This window comes from Cydia fagiglandana, chromosome 15 (genome assembly GCF_963556715.1).
Source record: "Cydia fagiglandana chromosome 15, ilCydFagi1.1, whole genome shotgun sequence".
NCBI classification, from domain to species: Eukaryota; Metazoa; Arthropoda; class Insecta; order Lepidoptera; family Tortricidae; genus Cydia; species Cydia fagiglandana.
In genome coordinates, this window is record NC_085946.1 from 11,677,095 (window position 1) to 11,694,615 (window position 17,521).

Genomic DNA, 17,521 nt, shown 5'->3' on the forward strand with positions numbered 1-17,521 from the left:
TTACACATTCAAGAGGAAAGGGATAACTTTACTGATGACCGCGCGCGGCTGCTCGTCCATACATTTCGCTCCTAGCCAGGCGTGGCTCACTCCGTGATTTCGTCGCTTTGCTACAGGTAGCTAAAAGTACATCGGTGCTGCCCCAATTTTGGAGAAAGCCATAAGCCGCGCGTGGCGCTGTCGCCACCTAGCGGCCATATGCTGATCGTAACAGACGCGTTTTGTTAGAGAGTGAGTCTTCTGTACCTAGTAGGTATGTACTATTTTTTATTCTGTGTCCTAGCTCAAAAAAAGACAAACGAAGGGACTTAGCTATGGTCAACTATAGTTAATATAATATGTATACCTACATATAATTGTGTAAAAAATATTTTCATATGTCAAAATCCAGAATAGAAAATAGGGACCACGTCCATTATCCTCTTGACTATTACACATTACGCCACCTATACTCGGAGCGATGAACTTTCTTTCAGTATGGTGAGCGGTGCGTCAACGTGCAACGCTCTCGATAGTTTAAACACGAACTCTTTATCAACCACATCTTTATTTGGTACACACACCTCAGCTAGATGGCGTTGTTATTTAATGGTTATTTTTTCGTGTACATTTTAAAGTTTAGCGCCACTTGCGCCATCCCACTAACCCGTTAAAACGTTAACCCAGTGTCATATTGTACTGGTTACCATGGTAACTCCAGGTTTAACCGGTTAACCCCTGGTTAGTGGGATGGTGTAAGTGCTTACACGATTATTGAAAATAATATTAGGTGCTAAAAATTGTCAAAATAGTCATTCATTACAGTCAGTAATAATACATTAAACTTGGGTTGCTAGGCAAAAAGCCGATTGACAGAAAAGTTAGGTGTAAATATTTTGCTATGTCCATTTGTCTGACCGTCCGATATTTATATGTATATATATATTTTGTCACCCTTTTTCCCTACTTGTTAATAAGTAGTACATATTAAGTATCTGATTAAAGTGATTAAGCTAGGTCCTACCCTATGTGTAATCCCACCTACGTATTAAGTACCTATCGGCTACAATCAAAAATAACAGATGAGGGTAAAATCTCAAAATACTTCTACATAAGTAGATATATGCATAAGTATTTTACTGACATACAAATCATAAAATACATACAATATTTTTTTAATTGCATAAACTTGTTTTTAATTTAAACGACATAAGTATGTAGGTAGCAGCAAACAGTGTATGAGTCATGCATTTTGTTGAAATTGATTTACTTTCAACCTACGAAAAAGAAAAAAACCATGACTCGCGTAATGTGAAAATAATATGGCTCAGTTCTGATCAAAATCAGATGATGGGTGTAAACCCATTAACGATTAAGAGCCGAAGGCGAGACTTCTGATATGCATGGTGCCTTATTAGGGTTCCGTATTAGTTTGTTCCCTAAAACTAAATAAATATATTTATTAGGTACAACAAATATGAAATTGACGACATATAAAACCAGTAAGATTATTTACATTTTTAAAACACTTCTTCTTCTTCTTCTTCTCCTCGTAGTTAGCCATATGACGCGGATATCGCTACTACAGGTGTAACTAAAACTAAAAGATAAAAGATCAGATCTGAATTCTAGTGAGTGATTGAACTAGTGATTCAATATCCGCCCTTATTATGTAACAATTGTAACAGCCTTTGTTTCTGAGGCAAGTTCATTAGCAGACCTTTATCGGATGCCTGCATCTTTACATTCCTATTAACGGTTTGTTACAAAACTACGTATTATGTACGCAAATAAGCTTTCTATTAGTTAACTATTGGGCTTATTATCTGATGAACGATATTTACATAGGTTGTCCTAAACTTTGAGCATCGCAGGAGCCCGTTTATCAAAAGCTACAAGCTGTAATACAAGCGGATTTCACTTTTTTAAAGTTTTTGTTAGAAAGGGACTTCCACTTGTATTCAAGTTACAAGCTTTTGAGAAACGGGCCCCAGTTCCTTCCTAAAGCCCCATTTATAATTGTTCAGTGCTTCAAGAACTTGCATGCAATTTTCGTTACACTGCGGTATTTGGTAGATCGACTGAATTCATTCATTGTACAGTCGGCGTCAAAGATATGTTTACACTTTTGCACCTTACTCCTTTGTAATAAGGCGAAAAGTGTAAACATATCTTTGACGGCGACTTTACCTGCTATATGGTTAGCAATGTACCGAAATTGCATGCAAGTTCTTGGGGCGCCTAATTGGGGCTTAAATAATAAACTTGTTCAAAGAAAATATCGCCTTCTCTAAGATATGGTACCCTACACTAACCCATTTTATTTACAATCAGAAAATATTTTTTGCTTCCTTCGTAGGCAGGGTGTAGTACCAATTAGGTTTAAGGATGACTCACGTTAGACCGGACCTTGGAGGATATAACCAACGGAGACGCCATGTCTAAAATTTTCGGTACAAAATAGTCTGCCGTTTTTTGCGGGGGAGGGGCACATCAAATGTATAGGTACGTCATGTCAGATAAACGTCAGTCCATACATATGGTTGACATGTAGTTGACCATTGGCCGCCTTTTTTCGACAGAGGGGAACGCCTGTTAATGGCGGCTCCATTGTTAATTACTCCGAGGACCGGACCGTGTACGGGCCGGAGCTTCCGGTGCATCGTTTTCTACGGAAAGCATCACGTGATCACCTGTCATATTATAGAAAAGTAAGCGCTGGAAGCTCCGGCCCGGACACGGCCCGGTCTAACCGATCACCGATCGTAGCTGCTGGTTGGTAGTTATAGTTAGTCGGCCCCTTCATTCTCGCTAGCCAGCCTTTGTAGAAAGCTCTCAAGATATTCTATAGATTACCTAAATTACTATAGATTGTAACTGCATTAACTCTCTTGGGTAGGAAGCCGTTCATTAAGCCATTACGAGTATATGGAAGTTAAGCATTATAGTATAATCGTAGGTAGCTACGTTTAAACTAATGAGTAGGCAATTGCAATTATATCGTCTGATAGGTAGGTTAATTCTCTTAGTTGGATTGATAGTTTGTTCTGTTTATTCGTATTCTTTGTATCTCAAATATATTTTCTTTATAAATATTATCGTATAAATGGTAGGACCGAATTATCACAAAGTAAACACGTTTATGTTGAAAGTTAATGATCTTCTTCTTCAGAAAAGTTGTTGACCTTTCAACTTATTTATCTTTTATTTGATCTGAAGGCATTTTGGTCGTAATATCATTAAAAATTCAACTTTATACTTATCAAAATTTGACTGACCCAATAACAGAAAGCATTTTACAACTAGGGCGCAACCTTGAGGCATGCTGAATTGTTGTGTAACGCAGTGCCTTCACCGAACGTGACTCACGCATCCATATTTCGTTTTTTTTTAGTTTCTACCTTTACTTCCAGTAATTTGCGAGCAATTGACATTCTTCAGTTTTTTTTGGAGCCAAAGTATTTTAGAATCAATCCAGTCGCATCGTACAACAATAATATGTTACTCTTCGAAGGCCGAAAAAATAAGTGCCACGCTCTTATGGCTCTACAAATAAGATCGTGTCAGATACTTTTGCGGCCTTCGTTGTGTAACATATTTATTGCAGGTGACTGTACCAATTGCAATAAGTACTTACCTATGTACTCGCGTTTTGTAACGTGAATGAGGTATATTCAGAGTATCATTTCTATACCGAATTAAATTTAATATCAATATCAGCGTGTCCCGTTTGCTCTCATGTGTATTGGTTATGTGGAAAGTACTTTTGGGGTACTAAAATGCTGAATGTGCTGCTAGAGTAAGAATAGAGTGATCACAGTGGTAAAAGCTTTTGTGTTTCCTGTCTAGGTTACTGTAGTCTAGGGTACTCTGAACCATAGAGAAATATAGTAAGAATAGAGTGATCACTCCATACATTTGAATACCAAAAGGGCTATTATTTTCGCAGTCGACATCTAGCATCGAGTAGGGAATTCGAATTATATTTATCAATACCGCTACTTGTTACTAGAATTCTTGTATTTTTTTCTCTATGACTGTATTAAACACTTAACATCTGTCAACTGTCAGGTAATGAATGTGTCTTATAGCCACCAGTGGGCGCCGCTGTCAGGCACGCAGGCAATACTAACGAGAGCAGGTGTTGTAGGAAATGGTCGCAAATCGAGCAGAGACGCACCTCCGTCACATTTCCGTGGCACTAGGTGCCATTACAATCGCTCAGCGAGTGTAAACTGATCGTGAGGCAAACCAGCACATGTCATGGTCTACCATTACGTATACTTTTTACGGGTGTTGGTTGAGGCAGAGGTCACCAATTTAATGGCTTTTTACAGTGCACAGCTTGCTCAAACTAGCTTAGCGATAGGAATATATGGCCAGGAAACTATCTCAAGTATCTCGCAAACTGGATATGTAGCGATCGGACAAAGACCTAGCGGTCATTCCCTCGATCTGGACCTAGGAAAGTTGCACACGAACGCTTATATAAATGCCTGAACTTGATACAGTAATGCACTTTTCCATGTGACTTCGCCCAGAGCGCTTTTCCTTTCACACTAGAAAATAATGTAATTTTATAATTTGTAAAGCGCAAACGTCCGTCATGTCGAAGAGGATCCTAGTAAGTTTTAAATCTATTAAATGTTTAAAACTAAATTAACGGGCGATTTGTACTTTTACAATCGTTTGTTACGCAAAGCAAATAAGCCATTTAACGAGGTAGCTGATTGATGGTGTTCTGCGCCTTTCTTGAATAGGCGATGATGGATCATTAAACTAATTGGTGTTTTCAGATGTTCGTGGCTTTCGCCGCGCTGGTGTGTGCGAACGAAGTGGAGGATTCGGAGCAGAAGAAACGAGGCGCTGGTAAAGGGACCAGTTTAAACTCCATCCCTACTGGAGCTCAAAAGCCGGACTACACGTATCAGGTTTATTCTCAGACACCGAGTTCACAGGGAAGTTCTTACCAGACTCAAGTCCCGAATTCCTTCTATCCGAGTCAAGCGTCAAGCCAATACTACTCGGTTCCGAACCAACAGGAGGTATCTCCGGGGTATTCTCCTCAACCACAAATAAACCTTATTCCCCCGCCGGCTACTTCGCAATTTCTTCCCATCAATTTCGTTCCTAATCCAGGTTACCAATCTAAATATCAAATAATCCCATCTAAAACAGCGAACGGGAACATACAGCTGCTTATACAACCGTCCACTAATTACCAGTCGAGTCCTTTTCTGCAGTATCCTCAGTCACTGTTTTCACCTAATCCCGCGAACCATCAGTACAGTCAGCAGCAACTTCAGCTGCCATCACAGCAACAATTCAATGTGGCCTCTCCGTACCAGCAATTGCCTTTAGGTCAGCCTTACTTGGGCCAGCCATCTACTATGTTTCTTTTAGCGCCGCCGAATCCTTATAATAACCTGTTGTATCCTGGTCCGAATCCTTCGCAAAGTTTCTACAACTACTATCCATCGAACGCCCAGCAGAAGTATAATTTATCTTATGGATCGTCGTCACAGCCGTCGATTGAGTATGAGAAAGTCCAGGGGCCTGTATCGTCGAGCTTGCCCAAGGAAGATAATGATATCGGGTCTCACGGGGGCGACTTCGTGCCTTCGGACTCCAGCAGCAGCTACAAGACAGCGTACGCGACCAGCCGCAGCGGCTCGTACTCCAAGCTAAAATGACTGTGTAAACGAATTTAAACTAGTTACCGCTTTTCGTGGCTTTAATTTAGTCGTATGTAACAGGTGTTCAGTTGCCATTTATATTATGTTATAATGTTATTTATTAATATATGGCAGATGTTGGTAATGTTATTCAATGTACAAAATAAAATATGTAACTATGTGTTTTTATTTGCTTATTTTAGACCCGTATTTAACATTAAAATATTAACATTGTTGCGGTTATATAATCCTGTATTAAAAGAATCTAAATAAATAATAAATTACTCTTTAGTTTTAGAAACACAAAATCCGATTCGATTCGAAACGATTGAAAACGAACCGCATCAGTTAAATAGTTACACCTGAAAATCTGAAAGATCATGTACGTTTCAGGGCGAGAGACATACTAGTAGTAAGTAGTAGTTATATGTAGTTACCTACGTTACATTACATTCACTGGTAAAATATTACCCTGTTCTTGGGATATTACCCTATCATTTGGGTAAATTGTCATTTGATTCCATAATATTGCTGACTGCGGGGGATGGGTGAGTCACATTATGTAATCGAGACAATTATGTAGGTACCCATTTATGTGGGTTGAGGTTTGAACTTTTATAGATGTAGGTACGTACTTGCATAGCGGACCCTGGGTTCTGAATCGATATCAAAATATGCGAGAGAGAGCAGTTTATACATGTTTTTAATTCAGTTTTTATGAAAATATATATACCGTTACGTACTTACTTATTCGAAAGTACAGTCACCACACGGGATTGTTATGCCATTTAGGGTTCTTGCTAAATTGGAAATTCTATAGCGTAAGTATTGAACAACCAATTTAGCTAGCACCCTAAATGGCGCAACAATCTCGGAGCGTGATGGTACATAACTACCTACGTTATCTAAATAATAAATCCATGTTATGTACCTAATATTATGTCCCACGTAGATATAATGCAAATCGGTAACGCACATACAATACACACATCCTACTTTCATACAGGGCGACCTGTAAGCCATGTCCAGGACTTATATTTATATGTATCATACATTACTACAATTGATCGTTATTTTAATTAAAAAAAAAAATTAAATCTATTTATTTCCCAAAAAAGTACTTAAATCTACATACATATGTGTGCAAAATCTCTAGTATGAGATTATGTGCGCGGTCACTAAACTCGCGTTTTGTTGTTACCTAACTATAATTCAGAATATAAACAAATATCTACTTATTTTAATTTAGCTAATGGTTTTTTTTAGTTTGTTTGCCAGTATATTTGCCAGATCATTGTCATTTGTGAAATATTCTTTTAGAATATTATTGACTTGCGATGGTTTTATATTTTCTAATATATGTACTAATTCCTTAGGTAATTTATTTAATGTATCTGGGAGAATATACCAACAAGTTCTTTTGCCATATACATACATTATTTGCTTTTGGCACCTTTGTAAATTGGTAAATTCTGGAGTTGACGCAATTTATGAGATCTCTCTAATTTTTGCAGGTGAGTTATTTGATGAGATTGTTCTTTAATGATTGCTGCATCAACTTTATCAAATACATTCATTACTTTGCAGTATTTAAACAATAGGGCATGCTCTAGTAGGTACGAGTATTTAGTTAAATCCTACATGAATAAGACAAGTATTTTGGTTAGTAATAAAATTAATTATTGGGTAAATAATTACTTAAAATGGTAATTCTATATATTTTGACTCATATGTACAAAGCCAGGCTTCCATGAACCGCAGCAACAATCCGGGACAACGCTAGGATTATGATGACTGTAGATATAAGATAAAATACAAATAATACAATAAAATTGTACAGGCAAGAGTGAACAAATACTTAGTATAGAATAGAAAATACTTATTCGTAAGCACAAACAGAAAAGAAAGTTATACAAAAAATAGAGAAAACCATAGGAAGGAATGCCACGAAATGGTTGCGTGATGTTGGCGACATCCAGCGCTGATCTTCCGATGTGACCATCCGGTGAAAGAATCACGACAGGTGACAAAAACACATGTGTTATTTAATTGGTCCTTTTTTGTTCACTGTAATATGGCAATCACAGACTTTTATGCCAACTTTATTAGGTTTCCCTTTTAATTCCCATTTCTGCCTTGTCACTTTACGTTGCGGAGGGCGTACCGCGAACCACATTCGACGTGTTGCCTCCCTGTCACGATCACGTACGTATTTACAAGTGCGACAGAGAGGCAACACGTCGAACGTGGTTCGCGGTAGGCCCTCTGATCTTACCCTGGTATGTCTCGACGCACTACGTAATTAGACAAGTTTGGTTTCAGTGCAAGTGATTCTACGGGTTTCCCTTCCACGAGCCCTGCGCACGCGCTGCTCTATCGATCGTAAATCGAACTTTCACTTTAATCTTTACGCGCAATAAGTAAAGCTAAAGACTTTATCCTATTTCCACTTTCTCAAAGTGTGCTATTCAGATCCTTGACATTTAGATGCTCCGGTTAAAATAAAATGCAATAAAAATCCACCGCCATACATTTTTTAGAACTATTTAAGAACCACTGCATAAGTGCACACTGTCCTATTTCAAACTGCTAAAGCTCTTTTTTTGCCACGTAACCTGAATCGATCAATGATATCAGTATTGATCTCACTTTTCAGTCATTCCCTCATGAGTACTTATCACAGATTTTAGCAGTAACCAGTAACATATATAGGTACCATAGTCATCACCGGATATTAGAGGTGTAATTTGGATGGCCATAAAAAATTAAGTAGGTAGTAAGTTTTATATTTCAAAACATATCAACGTAAAGAAGTCACATTGGCACGCTTTAATTACGAAATTCCAATAACTTATCAGCACTTAAATTAACAGCCGTGTTTAAACGTAAATACAAACGTGACATAACAAGTAGGGCTATTAATTATAATTAGTACTTGTTTCGCTTTTCAAGTAAATTGGCACGTCTATTTGCCTCACATCACGTCAAATTAACGTGAGAATAAAAACTTGTGTGTATGATGTAACTCTTATCATTATCACTTGTGGGTGCTGGGTGCTATCAGCACAGTGCACAGAGTAATTACAGAAGGAACTGTTACATTAACACATTTTTTGAGATTACAGAGACGAGAAGTGAGATACCACGGTTATGAAAACTGTGCATTGGCTTTGCTAATATGACTACTATAGGCGCTCCTGTGAGGGCAGATGATGGGAGTCTGGGAGTAGCATAGTGACCATGGAAGGAAATCGGTGCAAAATATTTACCTACGTCAATTATACCTGGGGCTGTAAGGATTGTAACAAATGTGAAATTATTGCTAGTTTGTACGGCACAAATACCGACATGGTTTTATTTGATAGTACTAATACTAATTTACCTTACTACTACCTACTATTTATTTGTTTACTAGTACTAATTTACCTTATTTTTTTTTGTAAATTCATTTATACATTATACTCACAAAATAGATACCAACTATTATGGTTCCTTCCAGACTCTTTATTTTAACTTGGGGTCCGATTCGGATTGTGAAATAGACATCTATTAGATATCTTTTAGACATCACCAAGATACGATAACGATATGTTTAAGATCTAACGGGGGATAATTTTATTCTAAAATGAATGGACAAAATATTGAATTACATAAATTACTAAAAGACATAAATAGGGATATAAAACTAAAACTAACTACAATTATATAAATGCAAATTTAAATGGGTGAGCAATAAAACTCAGGTAGAAAGAATTAAACCTGGCTAGTTTTTCGTTCTAGCCTCTTTCTAAATTAATACCTAATTTAAATCATTCGATTTATAAATGTAAATTATGCTAGTTAAATAATGATATAGAATCGGATAGGATACTGTTTAATGTGTGTGTATTGTGTAGTGTGTAACAGTGAAAGGAGTCTGCCCAACTAATTGCCGCGTTATTCGTATCATTCCGATTGCAAGTGGGATGAGCAATCGAACCACCTGCCATACCGTAGGTAGGTAACTATAGGATGTTGCTCATTTCTAATTATACACGGGTCGGCTTTTGCGTACGAGTAGGTATACCTACGTACATATAGGTACGAGTACATGCATGGCTCGTATCGTAATGTTGACTTGTAGATTGTGATTTCATTGTTTTTATTTACAGGAACTGTTAAGACCAATTAAATACACTTGTAAATTCGTAGATAGTTTGAATATCTAAGTTTGGCCGTGAGAGAAATGTTTCTACAGTGTGGGCGAGTTCCTTAATAGATAAGTTAATAGCTACGATATATTTGCATGGAATTAGGGTAGTTTATTAAATTTGTATGCTAGTTTGTAGGCACAATGTGGAGATCCTATGTACTAACATATTGTAAATAGTTTTAAGACCTCATTGTAAACCCACTATGTATTGACAAATAAATGATTAATCAAGCAATATCATCTTAAATACTTAAATACATATAATATCAAGTATCAACACACTTCCGTATTTTAAGTTTTATATTCCATGTAGTTTAGTTTTATTATTGTTTAGTTTGTATTTTTTGTCCCAATAAAGTATCAACACTCGTATAGGTGTAGGTAAGTAAGTATATAATAGCACACACCTAATAATTCGTCGTAAATGAGACATCTGTGCCCTGTATATCAAAAGCTTGTAACTTGTCATACAAATGAAAGTCCCTTTTTGACAGCTTTTGTTAGAAAGGCACTTCCACTTGTATTACAAGTTACAAGCTTTTGATGAACAGGGCACTGGACGTTTAGTTAGATCAGGCGGCCTAGCCAAGGTGACAATCGCTTGGCTACTTAGAATTACAAAATAATTGTTCAAATCATACTGTAGATATCAGCAAAATAAATACCAAACTTGTTTGATGTACTACAAGTTTCCATGGACCGGTCTGTTCATCTACTTTTTATACAATCTCAATCCAAATTCATTGCCGATGATCTTAAGTAAATTTGACCTTTATCTCGAAGGTTTAAGACTTAAAGTGTAGCGGCAAGTTCAAGTATCGTAAGAAGTAATAGTATAGGCTATTAATAAATAAATATTACTTAACGAGAGTCCTACATTTGACGAGATCGTGGATGTGCTGTAATACTTGTTGGACCTTCCTTTTCCCGGAATGATCCTAGTTCTTACGGAACGTTTTTAAACATGGTTATGTAAAAAATTAAAATCAAAACAAGATTTTAATTAAAGATAAGTACGTTACACGCAGGTATAAATCTTATTTGATCATTCGTAAGATAGCTAGAAACCTACCAAAATTCAATGGAAACGTGTCGATCAACTTTTACAAGTTTGTGTAAGCTGTTTTCCTTAAATCAGATAACTGAGATTACGTACAGTCAATACATTGTCCATCGTATAATAATATACTCCGCCTGGTAGTCTCTTCCCGTCTTTTCGTGGTCACGTGACTGACACAAGCCTACGTCATCATGCGACAGCGCTATATGATAATATGCGATAGCGCTATATATAGCGGCCATGTTATTGTGACGTAGGCTTGTGTCACTCTGGGAAGAGAAGACCATGTTTTATTAGACTATGACATTGTCGGAATGATATTTTTCTCCAGGGACCAACCTAGACCTGCACATGTTTTTACAGGTAATTATCAGATCATTAAACTAAACATGACTGATTTAAAGGCACTCATAAGAAAACGTGTCATTAGTAATGATTTTTCCCACAGCCACTTTTATTTTTACCAGCTAGGTACTTGCTTAGTGCTAAATACAGCAATAGGTATGATCGGTTTGAGCTCACTTGCATCTAGTCCCACCGGCCCAGAGGGCCTACCGCGAACCACGTTCGACGTGTTGCCTCCCGGTCACACTTTCGTAAGAATTTACAAGTGCGACAGAGAGACAACACGTCGAACGTGGTTCGCGGTAGGCCCTCAGTTCTTGCCGATCAAGTGCGTTATTCTGGATACTGACGTTTATGACCAAGAGGGAAGTCAATATCGCGTTTCCCAGTATATGTTATACAACCTGAGTTAAAGTATTTAATATCGGAAGTACGGTTAGGGATTTTGCTAAGAAAAGTTACGTAGCTACCGGACAGATGTTAATTTAATGGAAGACGGATATTTATGTTTTTTTTTTGAACATATCAAGGATGGAATGGCACCATAGAAGAGATACCAATAAGTAATTGAATGTTTAGTAAAATCATCATCATCTTCCTCGCGTTGTCCCGCCATTTTTGCCACGGCTCATAGGAGCCTGGGGTCTGCTTGGCAACTAATCCCAAGAATTGTCGTTGGCAGTAGTATTTGTAAAATATATTTAAAAAAAGTTATTGAAAATTATAGTCGATGCGAACTGGCATACCGTAGTCCATTATATTCTTTTACAATTTTACATAATACCAATTACCATCGTTTTATAGGTAGGTACCGGAATCAATTCATGGCGTTACACACACCGATGCGTCCACAGTTCCGAAAGACGCTCGCTGACCGGAACCATTGAATAACAGTGTAATGACGTAAGTTATGTAATATGGGGCTTGATCGATGTGGGCCGATCTATCTCCTTTTGTTTACTTTTTGCTCGACCGATAAGTATTCTATAGTTCGTTTTATTTAGCATTAGAAATAAGGTAAACAATCTTGATGTGTCTTTTAATTGAAAAACACATTAATAAATAAGTTACGTTAAATATGTAACAATTATGATTCTAATACGATCGTTTATATTCTTCTGCTTTCATAAGTAATAGTTACTGATTTTTAAAAAGCGTTTTTCAATTAAAAGACATGTCAAGATCGCTTACCTTCTTTCAAGTTTTTTCTAATGCTAAAAAAAACGAACTATATACGGTGTTTTGTTTTAAACTCCGTTAACTTCAGGGTATGGTTAAGTAGATTTAAGGAAACTGAATGGCATTATTAATTTTTTAATATATTTTTTTTTACTTTTTTCTTTTTTTGTAAAAAGTAATATATAGACCGACAAGAAATTGTAGAAATTAAAAAGTGGCAAAATCGTAGTGTCGACTCTTTCAAATCAATCTAAGAAAACGGGACGCCATACCGTCTATGACATATCAATGTGTCATAGTTTTTAATTGTTTGGTGACTTTAAATAATAATGTCCATGTTACAACAACACTATTAAGTATAGACCGACAAGAAATTGTAGAAATTAAAAAGTGGCAACATCGTAGTGGCGTTTCGAATATAGATCGTCTGAGATAAGTAGGAAATGCTAAACTCATACTAATATATAGAGCAAGAAATATTTTATATCTACCCTTAACTATACCATATAAAATTATTCATCTTGTTGGTATACACATGGTTGATTATATTACCTTAGTGTTATATTATTCAAAATTATACCACATGTTGTTATATCGAATGAAAATAGATCATTTATTGTTATATATAGCGATCATTACACACCCTACATACATTTACTAGCATAGAAAAGTTCTAAACTCTTACACATACTTGACCCCGTCGCGAGTCATCAGTGTTCCTGTCAAAGTGTCAAAAACGGCTCCCTCTTTACACAACGCGCCCGAGTCGACCCTGTCTGCCAGAGATGCAAAGTGTTAGTACAACCATAGATTACTTCTCACAAAATCCGCATTGTAAAGCTTTCTTAAGACTCGCGGTCACGGCGGACACTACTTTTATAGTTCGTTTTTTTTAACATTTTAGAAATAAGGTACTGTGGTTACTGTGGGACTTAGTCAATCTGTGTAAGAATGTCCTATAATTTTTTTTTTTTTTTAAGGTAAACAATCTTGATGTGTCTTTTAATTGAAAAACACATTTTAAAAATAATTTACGGCAAACATGTAACAATTAAAAATCTGCTTTCATAAGTAATAGTTTATGATTTTTAAAAAGCGTTTTTCAATTAAAAGACACGTCAAGATCACTTACCTTCTTGCAAGTTCTTTCTAATGCTAAAAAAAAACGAACTATAGTTACTGAACTAAGTGTATGTTCTCTCATATAGGTACCTACTATATTAATATGGGTCTATCGTGCAACTAAGTCTTCTCCCTTAAAATGATATGCGGGCATTAATGACATATTGATATTGATATTGATTCCTACATTTTTATAAGACTAATAATTTCAAATTTAAATAAAGTAAAAAGTTGTAATGTGCCGATAAGGATAAAATAGGTAGGTACGAAAATTAGACTTTAAAGTCCACTTATATTATGATATCAACAGTAAAGTTGTATAACCTTAATTTAACTCATAATATAATATGTACTTACTAAAAAAGTTTTTGATCCGCGCGTTATAATGTCTGCATGGATATCGTCAGATAAAGCGATCGAACCCTGCAGGATTTATATCACGTTTTGTAATTGTCACGTGTCCCACTTCCCTTTGCATACCCATGCCTTGGGACATGTCCCAGTTAAATACCTATTAGGTTTATAGTATCGAAACGTTTGTTTCGATGTGCAGTATTATACGAGTAACTCATAAGGGTGAGGGTGTACGCGATGTGTTTTACGAGTATGTGTAGTCCACCTAATAGGTGTGTGTGTAGTAAATATAGGTATGTGATCTGTGATGTTAACGCAAGCTTCACGCCCCCGCTGACAATGTGGATAACAATCTCGAACAAACACTTCCGAGTGTTTATTTGCTTCTAATTGGTTGAGCAATATAAATGCACTGAACTGTAATGTTGTTAAATTTTTTGTATTTTCTCACGGTTAAATATCGTGTTCCATTCCGATTGAAAAGATTAATATTTCAGCCTATGACACACGTTACTGCTGGGCACAGGCCTCCTCTCATGCGCGAAAGGGATTGGGCTATAGTCCCCGCGCTAGCCCAATGCGGATCGGGGACTTCACATACACATTTGAATTTCTTGCGGATGTAGGGGAGACCGAGGTGATTTTTGACAGAGGAGAGTTGTGGCATTGTCGATTTTTTGGAATCTAATTACTGTTAGCGAGCGCCGCAACAGTGTGTGTTTGTTAGCTCGTAACTTGAACTAAGAAACGCGCTCTATTGCGACCTTGATTTTAGTTAATAGATTCCAAAAAATCAACGATGTCACAACTCTCATCTGTCACAACTCACCTCGGTCTCCCCTATGCAGGTTTCCTCGCGATGTTTTCCTTCACCGAAAAGCTAATGGCGTCCGACATGTCTTTTCTATGACGGCTGATCGGCGATCATGCTGCTTTCCATAGAAAGCGCCGCCTTAAACTCCGGCCCGACCCCGGCCCGGTCTAGCGTGAGTAGGGAATGCAAATCGGTTATTTTTTGTATGGAAATAATCGGTTAACCGCGGTTATTTCCATACAAAAAATAACCGATTTGCATTCCTTAAGCGTGAGTCATCCTTAAGACTACATGCTCAATTTTGTAGTTCAAGTGGTCTGAACTACTTATACGTCAATCATTCAATCACCAATAAACATAATATATGATGTAAATAAATTGATTGACCTCTGCCCTTTTCCTCACATATTTAATTGTATTGCTTGGCAAACAAACCAATTGGCCAGTCATTTAGTAGGACGAGTTATTAATTCCTGACATATCAATTAAAATATAGTAAACATTTTCTACATAAATCTCAAGTTTAAAAGTAAAATTTATAAAAATATACTCTAAGTATAAGAAAATAGAATCGGATTTCAATTGGTTAAATTGAGTAAGTTCAGAGCATTCGAAAGTTAACCATTAGTATGACCCGCACCCAATTTGCTGTTAATAGCTTATGCTTTGACTACTTTTAAAACGATTAATCGATTACCGCTACTGCGTGATTACTTAATTAATGCTCTTTTTTCTCATGATGTTTATTCATGAAAATGTAAGTGTGTAATTCTTTGCTTTGAATACACAATTGAACGAATGGATCTAGATTTGGTTTGAGCAATTCCGATGAGGCGTGGTGAATACTATTAGCGTTAATTAATATAGCTTGGGCCAGGACTGTCTCATTTCAAACATAGACAGAGAGAGTCATACTGTCTTTGTCTTAAGGTGGCCACTGACGAGCCTTCCAAAAGTCCAAATAGCGTGGCTGCAATCCAAAATCGGTCCGTGAATGTCAAAAACGTACAATATGTTTAATATTAAGATGCCGTCCATTTGGATGAATCCATTGTAACGGCATCCATTTGGAAGGCTCGTCAGTGGCCTGCTTTACGCTAGTACTATTTATTTATTTTAATATTTATTGCACAATACATGAAGGTACAAATGGCGGACTTAATACCTTAAGGCATTCTCTACCAGTCAACCAATGGGTCAAACTAAAAAGATTAAGTAGGTGCAGTGTCTAGTAAGTACTAGCCCCCAAAAGAAGGATATTTTCCTGGTCCTTTTAGACTGACAAATTGTGTTTGCCAGACTATCAAAGATGTCCATTGTACGATAAAATATACTTGTTACACTGTTTTTAAAGTAAACGTTAACCATTCATCAGTTAATTGTTTACAATCATCGCTGAAACTCAAAAAAATAGGACGGTCTTTAATAATCGTTAAAATTATACTAACTTACTTAACGTGTACAAATCCAAATATATATATACATATATACCTAATCACCATCGTTACTGCAAAAAATACTGTGGTTCATAATTAAATTTCTATAAAAATGTTCCCAGTGATGGGAAAACAAACTCGTAAACACGTCTCACATTAATTTGAAAATTAATTGGCGACTGAACATTACATGTATAGTCTGTAAGTTGCGGCCTAATTTGTTAATCTGCAGCTAAAGCGAAGTATTCCTCCTGCTTACCAAGTGCAAGCTGATCGAATGTTTGAATTTCGAACGAGTGTTGACCCCAAGATTTGCGGAGAGATAAAAATATTTATGACTTTCGAGCTTACGACTGTTTTACTCAAAAATCTATAAAATTATGTATTTTTGAATTACACATTTAAAATCAAGTGGTATGCTGGTGCTAGCACCACCTGCTTAAATACCTGCTACACTACATACTTGTTTTGGGTTGCTGATATATGTATTTTAGACGTTTCCATCAATTTTACAAATATGTTTATTTTTGTCATATTAAAGTATGTTTCCGTACAAGATTAAGATATCTCAAATGCAAAAATATCAAAAGCGCCTAATTAAGTATGCCTACTGTAGTATTTTATTCGATAGTGTTTTTGTCATTCTTAGGCTCACTTGCATCATTCCACTAACCTGGGGTTAAACGGTTAAATCTAGAGTTACCATGGTTACCAGTACAATTTGACACTGGGTTAACGGTTTAACCGCTTAACCCCGGGTTATTGGGATGGTACAAGCGGACGGTACCTATCGGCCTGTCAGTTACTTAAACGCAAAATTTGACAGCTCCGGACCGAACACTAAATATTCGCTTGAGCATTGGATTCACTAGCACTCGGCAAGGGAATGGAATCAAACCCAAGCTCTGCGCCTTACAAAGCTAAGCTTTAACGTAAATTAGCGATTACGAAAACCGCAATGGACAAGATTAATTTCAGAGTAAACTTTCTATTTTGGTTCATTAAATCATCAATGTAGCGTACGCACTGTCAGAATTAGTTACATAAAATTATAAAGTTATTAATTAGCATCTATTTGGTAAAGCAGAATAGTACATAATAGGTACGAATAAGTATTTATTTGCGCTTCAGCAAGTGTAGGCACAGCTTAATATATGTAGATACTTAATTAGTTAACTACAATAAAATTACTTATACAAAGGGTTATAAGCAGTGTCCATAAATATATAAATATACGATATCGATAGAGAGTCAATAATGTACCTACCTAAATAGGTACTTATAAAATAAAATTAGGTTAGAATTCTTATGAAATAATATTAGGTACCTGTAAAGGATTCTATGTCCCGTACAATGATTTAATTT

General features: G+C 36.5%; 1 protein-coding gene across 1 annotated transcript; it reads left to right on the forward strand.

The window, feature by feature from the left end:
* Window positions 1-4,487: 4,487 nt before the first annotated feature.
* On the forward strand, window positions 4,488-5,837 carry LOC134671352 (uncharacterized). Its single transcript, XM_063529188.1, has 2 exons — window positions 4,488-4,603; window positions 4,776-5,837. Exons 1-2 carry the CDS (start codon window positions 4,586-4,588, stop codon window positions 5,670-5,672), a joined length of 915 nt encoding a protein of 304 aa, XP_063385258.1. The 5' UTR covers window positions 4,488-4,585; the 3' UTR covers window positions 5,673-5,837.
* Window positions 5,838-17,521: the final 11,684 nt, after the last annotated feature.